The sequence below is a fragment of the Condylura cristata genome, unplaced genomic scaffold, assembly GCF_000260355.1.
Source record: "Condylura cristata isolate star-nosed mole 26May11 unplaced genomic scaffold, ConCri1.0 scaffold00034, whole genome shotgun sequence".
NCBI classification, from domain to species: domain Eukaryota; kingdom Metazoa; phylum Chordata; class Mammalia; order Eulipotyphla; family Talpidae; genus Condylura; species Condylura cristata.
Window position 1 is genome coordinate 13,525,578 of NW_004567135.1, and position 8,595 is coordinate 13,534,172.

The 8,595-nt window shown below is 52.1% G+C and overlaps 2 protein-coding genes across 2 annotated transcripts in view; both read right to left on the reverse strand.

Annotated features, from left to right (window-relative positions):
- TNFRSF1A (tumor necrosis factor receptor superfamily, member 1A) overlaps window positions 1–101 on the reverse strand; it is a 6,959-nt gene extending 6,858 nt beyond the window's left edge. Inside the window, exon 1 of the mRNA XM_012732325.1 lies at window positions 42–101. Within this exon, the coding sequence (XP_012587779.1) occupies window positions 42–101 (60 nt within the window). The remainder of the gene's footprint in view (window positions 1–41) is intronic.
- SCNN1A (sodium channel, non voltage gated 1 alpha subunit) overlaps window positions 1–8,595 on the reverse strand; it is a 36,665-nt gene that overhangs the window by 452 nt on the left and 27,618 nt on the right. The gene's annotated exons all lie outside the window — the stretch shown is intronic.

Below are 8,595 nucleotides of genomic sequence, written 5' to 3' on the forward strand. Positions count from 1 at the left end.
CTTATTCTTTCATCCCCACAACAGCTAATAGTGTTGGATACAGGACAGATGTCCAAGGAGTGCTTTTTGAATGAAGGGTACTGGCCAGTGACCTCAGTCATGACCCTGCTTCATTCCCACAAGCAGCCTTAAAGTTTGGGGTGGTGTTTCTGCATGTGGGTGCTGCTTTTAGACCTACACACTTCCCTGTATGGTGCGATACCAATAAAAAGGTTTTGGAAACAACCCAGTTGGAGTGGAGAAGAGTGATGTTTCCATGGGCACCATTTCTGGAGAGTATGCAAAAGCAAGAAAAAAGAGTTTCTTTACAAATTGCATTAAAGTGTATCAACTGTATCATCATGCAATCTGGTACACCTCTGGGGGGTATAATTTTGGACTCCGTGACATGATACCACACACCTCTTTCTGTCACTAAATCCACATAAAGACCCCAACTTAGTCAGAAAAAAAATGTGAGAAGAATAAAAGGGAAATTTCTGGGTCAAGGATGGAATGTGAGGAGAGGGCCCAGGAGTGGACAGGGGCCTGTTGTAGAGAAGCTGACGCAAATGACTATCAAGGTGTGTCAGAAAGTCCTACAGCCCTATCGGGCAGTTTGGTCATTCAGCCTCAGGCCCAGTCCACAGTAGCTGATTCACAGGCCCAGCTCAGCCTTCAGTGCCTGGAAAGCAAAGTCCTTGTGGCGCTCAGATCAGACTTTGCTTTTTTTTTTTTTTTGGCATAGAACTGGGATGTAGGCCAGAGATGTAGGGTGAGTGTGAGAGGATTCACAGGAGACAGAGTGGGGAGCAGAACAGGCAGATTTTACTGAAGTGCACTGCTGAGGGAAGCAACAGGTAAGACAGGACAGGTCTGTGCCATGTGGGTCATCTCCATGGCCAGGGATTGACCTCAGGCCATAGTGGTGATAGAGCTGAGATTTAACCCCTAGGCCACCAGGGACACCCTCTAGACTTTACTCTTAGATCTACCAGCTTCTGCTGGCTTTTCCTGGGCCATGATAGTTATTTCTGCTATAAAAGCTACTTTATATAAAAACAAGAGGATGTTCTCAAAGTATGTTACACATACTTTGGGGAGTAACAGAAACCCCTGACCAGAGACAGCCCTTCTTCTTCAACAGCTCCCCACTTTGGGCCACGAAAGCAGGGAGGTAGGTCTACCCTGAGCCATCGGCTGGGAGATCCAGAAGCAGCCAGGCCCCAACCACAACATTTAGAAATACAGCAGCAGCCCCTTGCCCCAGGGAGGCAGCCTCCTTCTCTGACCCTCTCCAGCACTGTCCATCTCCTCTGAGAATGGGACTAGGGCATTCAGAACAACAGGAAGAGTTTGGGGTGGTTATGGGAAGAACTTCCATCCTGAAAATGTGGTTCCTTTCCCCGAAGAAGAGCTCCCAGCACTAAGGTCACTGGCACTGGAATTCCATCCAGTGGGTTCTGGAGCAAAGCCAATCAACAGAGAGAGAGAGGAAGAGCTGGGGTCTTCAGTTCCTGGACAGCCTGGAGGAGGAGGAGCTTTTCACGGACCTCTGGCCTGTGAGGACTGAGCTTCCCAGGAGGGAAGGAAAGAAGCTTTCTTCAGCCCAGGCCCCCACCTCCAGGCCACTGAGGGTTAAGTCAGATCCGGGAAAGGAAAATTTCCCAGCAGCTCCGCCCAGTGACTCAGGCCAGAAGGAGGGAGGGGAGAGGGGACAGCAGCTTCCCCAGCTCCTCAAGGGTCATGAATCAGCAGAAATTCTGAAGGCAGCAGCCAGGGATTGAGACCCCAACCTATTTCTTCCTCTCCTGGGCTGGTCTGTCTCCACTCAGAGCCCCCCTTTCCTCCCCTTCCTCCTCAAAAAAGCCAGGCAATGGACCCCTGTCCCATTTGGGCCACAGGTTTCGGGAAACAGCTCCCTCCCATGCAATCCCAAAAGGAAGTCTAGGTCGACCCCTGGCTTCCTCCCACCAAATCACTACCCACCCCTCCCAGAGGGCCTCTCAGCTCCTTCCCTGCCCTCTGCATCCTTCCTTCAGCCCTCAGCCCAGGCCCCTCCAAGGCTCCTCCTCCTCCTCCTCCTCCTCCTCCTCCTCCTGGTTCAACCAGTTGCCAGCAGATAAACCCATTCCCTGGGTTCTCCCACTAGCCCCCTGACACTCCCCAGTTCCAGAAGGAAACAAACCAAGGCCACCTTCCCACCCGGGGTTCACTGCATTCCCACAGCCTGGCCAGTTATGGCCAGCTGGGTTCAGTTTGGGGACCTCCCTGAGGTCTCCACACAATCCTGAGGAAGTAAGTCCAGTTCTAAGAGCCCACAGCCTCTCCCTCAAGACCAACGGCAGCACAGGGAAAACTTGAACGCTGAAAATTCACTGCCAGGAAAGAAGGTGACCTGAGAAGGACGGTGAAGGTGAGAAGGAAGGTGATGCAGCCAGCACTATTCGTGGACACCGGCCTGCTCTGCTGAGCTGGGTCTTCAGCAGCAGAAATGGGGGGAGGGGAGGCTCAGAGCACCCAGACCCCAGCTCGAGTGCCTGCAGCAGGGAAGGGCAGGAAGGGAGGGGGTGCCATAGAGAAACAGTTGAGGGGGTGGCCTAGCATCCCTCCAACTCCCCCACAACTTCCGCCTGAGGAGGCTTTAAAGTGTGACTTCCTGTGCTGGGTGCAGCGTGTGGAGCAGGAGCTGACATAGCCCCTGCGGTCTGACTCCAACCCAACCGCCTCACGGGACCACTCAGCTTTTTCCTTCCCCCAAGTGCATTAAATTAAGATGTGTCTGTTCACTGACTGTCAAGATCTTTGGGGAACCCATGTCAGCAGCTCCTCGAAGGGCCCCACCTCCCTCCCCTGCAGCCTCCCCTGCAGCAGCTTCCCCCACCCAAGCTCATTAGGCGCTCAGCCCCCTGTGAACTTTAATAACATGAATTAACTGTATCTACTTTGGGTTCTTATCACAGCATAATTATTTGGGGTAAGCAGATACGATCTCCCCAAATAGACCATAAACTCTATGAGATGAGAGATCAGAGAGTATCTTGGTCAGAGATAGTGTCTTATGCTCCCAGGTAAACTCTCAGTACCCAGAACGGGAGGAGCAAATTAAGCATGGATTTATGGGGTGATGTAGTGACTGATGTGTCTTCCACGCCAGTTGAAGCCAGTGATTCCCAAAGAGCAGTCAGTGCCCACCGTGTTTATCTCTAGGGAAGAGTCCTACCATCTCCCATGCATGTGTGCATGCGTGCCCACATACTCCCTGGGGAATCTGAATGGGGGCCCTCTCCATTTGCAAATTCAGATATGTGAACTCAAGCCTTCTGGGGGCAGATAAGAGTTGGAGAAACTCTCTCCAGCCGTTAGATGCTGTTCCCTGCACCTTGAACATGCCCCAAATTAAATTCATCCATCCCTTGGTCTAGACAAATGTCACACCACCGTCTCAGCACCGATGCCCAAACCTTTGCCACCCTCCTCTCCCCCTGTCCCTTCCCTCTGCGCCTGCTGCCACCCACCTGTCAGTTCATCTGGCCACACCTTCCTGTCACCTCTCAGCCCTTCCCCTGGGTTGCCTCACACCTGCGTTACTGTAACTTGTCTCCCAGAGGAAGGCCCAGCCAGCAGCCTCTCTCCTGCTCCAATCCATCCTACACACTTTCTTATCTGCATTCAGGCTTCAACTTGCAGCCACATGTGTGGGAACCTTGCTCTGCAGGGCCTGCCCTTGAACATCACTTCCATTTCTTCACTCGTTCCCTGAGTGAGTTTTTGCACAGGTGCCTCACTGCTGTTCGGGACATCCCCCTGGGTACAGTGGGTCTCAGAGAATTTCCAAATGAATGGATGGATGGATGGATGGATGAGTTCCTCCAGCGGAGAGCAGTCAAGATTCATCCTTCATTCTTTTTCCTGCTCCTTCCAATTTTCTTTTTCTCCTAACTTTTCAAAGTAGTCTTCCCACTCTAGTCAAAGCCTTTGACTTCCTGTGGCCATCATCTCCACCCAAAATCCTATCTTACCATTGCTCTAGCCTCCCTCAAAACAGTCTTCTGACTCTCCTATCTCCCTTCTGTCTAACCATCCTTTCTGGGGAAACTGACTTCACATCTCTGCACCAAATCTAACTTTCTATGATGTCTTCCCAACTTCATCCCACCTAACCAGTCCCTTGTTCTTTTTTCATTCAATAGTCCAGAAACAGTCTATGGGCCAGGTCACCCGTGGGTGCCCAGAATGCAGACATGAACCAGTGCTCTCAGTTGGGTTAGAGACCATCAGCGATTGACTCAGTGACCTAGGTAGGGAACAGGAACTGGGGTGGGAGGTACGCCCTAAATCTGCCTGGTGAGCTCATGGATTTCCTGGGACTAAACCCCAGGGCAGAGACTGTGAGGAGAGAAAAGACAACTCCAAGAACTCCCTCCCCTCCCGGCTCTGCCTGCATCCATGCTCCAGGTACCACACCACAATGCTTCTGTGGGTATTTTCCTCCATGTTGTTCTGAAATCATTTTTATTGCAAGATCTTTTTAAACTGAGAGCTCTTTGAGAGCAACAAATCCTGCTTGCTTTGTCACATGGTCTCCAGTACTCAACTCCATCTCCCCAACACACACACACACACACACACAGAGTATGCGCTGTGTTGCCCTTTGATTGCTGAGAAAATGAAACGCTCCTGACAGCCTAACCCAGACCTTCCAGCCTGTTTAGTGGCCCTCAGCAGCCCCAGCCTCCAGGCAGTTTCCTCTACCCTGTTTTCCAAGTCCAAGTAGCCACTGAGTAAATTACTGCTAAGGCTACTAATTCCAACAACAAAACAGCCAACATTTACAGAGTGCTTTCTGTCTGCTGCACCTTATTCCCCTACTAGAATGCAAACTTCACAGCACAGAGATCTTATTCACTGTTGGAATAATCCCAGCACCTAAAATGCCTAGCACAGAGCTGGCACTTAATAAATCGAATGCTTGCTGTATATCTATTTCATCTTCAAAACAACATTAAGAGGTGGTGACTATTATGTCCATTTTAAAGACAAAGAAAGTAATCTATGGAGAAGTTACGTAACCTGCTCAAGTTCAGGCAGCTAGCACGTCAGGGAGTCAGGACTTGACTCTAGGCAAGCTACAAGCCCCCCTCCCCCCAAGAGAGAAGGCTGCAAAAGGGGTGTAGGGGAAGGACGACCTGAGAGAAGGGAGAAGACAGGCTGCAGAGGAGGTGAGAGGCAGCAGAGCAGTGAGTTCAGATTGCAGAGGTGTCCGCTTGCATGCATGCATGAGGAATTAAGGTCTAGGAGCATGGAATCCCGCAAGAGGCAGATGGAAGAAAAGAGAAAGGCTTGAAGAAGACATTCTGGGAAGTCTGAGGATACTTCTGGGAAGACTGACAGAAAAAAGAGAGAATGAATGACTGGGACAGGAAACTGTAGTAAGACACTGACTGAGCGAAGTTACAAGCCCCTGAGAGAGGTAGAGGGAGCAATGGGTGGGCCAGGGAGAGGACCAGGATCCAAAAGGACACCCCCAAGGGGTGGGAGAAAGGGGCACAGGGTGTCTGTGAATGGTTCCAGGATGTGGGGGAGATCAAGGATGCACTTCAGTGTATCTGAGTCTGAGGTTAGAGAAAGGGACATTTTTCAGTGACGACAGCTACTTTCTACCTACTTCCCCAAACCGAAGAAGAAGAAAACAAGGGATTGTTGTTTAGTCAGGGGTGGGGGTGGGGGCACAGGGGCACCTAGAGAGGGTCAGGCCAACGGAGGTCACCTGCCTGACCTCCTGCCTGAAAGCCCAGCCAGAGGAAGGCCAGGAACGCTTGCCCAGGTGAGAGACCTGGGCCAGGGGGGGCGGGGTGCACTGGGGGCGTTCTCAAGTTGGTTGCCCTGCCTTCACCCGGGTTCCCACTCCAAATGCCCTCACACAGTTTCCCAGGCCTCGTCCACCCACCCATCTCCTGCTGGGACTCAGTTTACCCACTTCCCAGCATCCAACCCCTGCATTCTGGCAGGGTTTCCTCAGACATCGCAGGGTGTCCACCAGCCCAGCACGTCTGGAGACCGCCAGCTGGCCAGAGGCACAGCTGGACTCTGAATCATCTGGACTCTGAGTGGCCTAGCTTTCATTCTCCAGCTCCTTTCCTTTCCCTAGCAAATCCACCACGCCCTGGCAGATCACCTGCCCCCGCATTCCTGGACACCTCATCCTCAGTAGCCCTGAGCTTGAGACAGGGGCTCTATGATTCCCTACTCTGAACTCACCCCTAGCCCCTGGCTCCGGGGTGAATGAATGGGAAAAGTAAACTGGCCTAGGTCACGCAGGCCTGAGGTGGCCGGGCCTTGGCCCTCCATGGCAGGGCCCATTCCGGTCCGCGCGCCCTTTGCCCACCACCCCACGACCCCCTCGCCCCCCCCTCACCAGTGGCAGCAGCAGGCCAGGCACAGCAGGGAGGCCCATGTCGGGCCAGCGGTGGCCTCTCACTCCCCCATGAGGGCTCTGTAGTGGCGGTGGCAGCAGTGAAGTAGCAGCGACCTATGGCCAGGCAGCACCGGAGTCCTGGAATGTGTTGAGTCCAAACGGATCCCAGGACATCAGTTAAGGGGGGGTTGAGGGTTGACTCTAGGGGGTAGATTACTGCCTGGTCCTCAGAACCTCAAGCCCTGAGGGCCAGAACTGGAGCCAGAGTCCGAAGAACTCGGAGTTAACTAAGCCGGAGAGGAGGAGAGAGGAGGTGGGAGGGGAAGGGAGAGAGAGCGGCTGCTGGGGTGTTGCAAGGCAGGACAGGAAGAGCCCCGGGGGAGGAGGCGGGAGGAGCTAGGAGGAGGGGAGGCAGAGGTTCTTTAACCCCTAGAAGCCCAGCGAGACGTACCAGAGACCCAGAGCCAACGGCCTCGTGTGGAACCCACCAATCTGGCCACTCCCCACCAAGTGCTCTGAGCCCCCCACGACCCCCCACTTGCCCCCACCTCCTGCCCTTTGCCCAAAGAACAGCAGTAGAAAGGCCCACAGCTTGGAAGCCTCAGAGTTGCAGGTCAGAAGCATCTACTTTTTAGCTGGGCGATCTTGGAGAAAGTCTCTGAGCTTGTTTCCAGGCTGGAAAGAACCTACCTCAGGAGGTTGCCATAGGATTGATTGGGCCCGGACAAATAAATCCTGATACCTGACAATTACTCCTTGCTCCTTAGTAAATCTTCCCATGGACACCCTAACCTCCCACTTTCTGAGGCAGTTACCCCTCCAAACCGCAGCCTCCATGAGCCCTAACCCTAGTGTCCTATCTGGCTGAGTGGGTGAAGTCTCTTTGTCTTAACATCCCCTCTGCCATGGCCACTGTGTCTTTGCCTGGCTGGCCCCTCCCGCTGCTGCCACCCAGCCAGAGCTGGGACTCCCTTGCTTGCCCCAGACTTCACAGAACCTCAGTTCTTCATTGTTAAGTGAGAGTGACAATGTCCAGCCCACCTACAGGGGGAAAGGGATGGCAAGAAATTATGGAGGTGATGCCTGAGAACATGCTCTGGAACTTTGGAAATGACAGCTACCGCCGTCAGATATTACTAGTACATTGCCAGTGCCCTTCCCTAAATATTCTAATAAGTCAGTCTCAACCAACCACAGAAATGTTAACTAAAGTTAACACCACCCCAGGGTCATTCTCCTGGTCCCATCTGCAGGCAAGTTGAAAGGCAGAGCCCAGGGCCCAGCTGGAGAAGGTGGCCCTGGAAAGCGTGCTATCTCTCCAGTAAATCAAGAACTCTAAAGAATTGGCAACACCATGATTTAGGGTGTCATTCACCCCCCCACAATGGTCCCAGGAGATATTTTTTTCCAAAAAAAGATAGGCTACACTTTAAATTCCCTGCTTATCCTCCTCAACACATAAATAACATCAGACAGAAAGCATAAACTCAGCCCCTACCCTAAAAGGTTCACTGATAATCTTTCCTGAAAGAGTCACTGTAAGGCTCTCCTTGGGGTTAGCGAGCTGGCCGCAGCCGCTTTAGTGCGACTTCAATCCTGGCCCCGGAGGTGACCCACATGGCCCAGCAGACCTCTCCTGACCCGCCCGCTGCTCCCCTCAGCAGTGCACTTCGTCAATCTGCCTGTTCTGCTCCCCACTCTGTCTCTGGCGAAGCCTCTCACTGACCCTGCACCTCCGGCTTGTGCCCTGGTTCTGTATGCACAAATAAATAAATCTTATTTAAAAAAAAAAAAGGCTGACTACTAATTCATTTTTTAAAAAAAAGTTCACTGTGACCTTACTGAGCAAACAGCCCTAAAACTCTGGAATCAGGAAACTCTGGCGCCGTCCCAGGCTCCTCACTGTGGTTCTTAAATAAACTCACTCATTTACTCATCTCAATTCACTTTAACTGTCACAGCTAATCTACTGCACCTCCCTTGTTTTTTCTTTCTTTACATTTTACTAGTAGTATTTTTTAATAATATAATAGTTTGTTTTTACATCATTTTGTGCCTTTTTCCATCTCAGTTGTAATCCCCGTGGGCTTCCCATCACCAAATCACCCGTGTGCCATCACCATAGTCCAATGCATTTCCCTCCCCCCACTGCTTTTAATTCCATTCCCCACTCCACCCCCATAAAATATCTCTGGTAT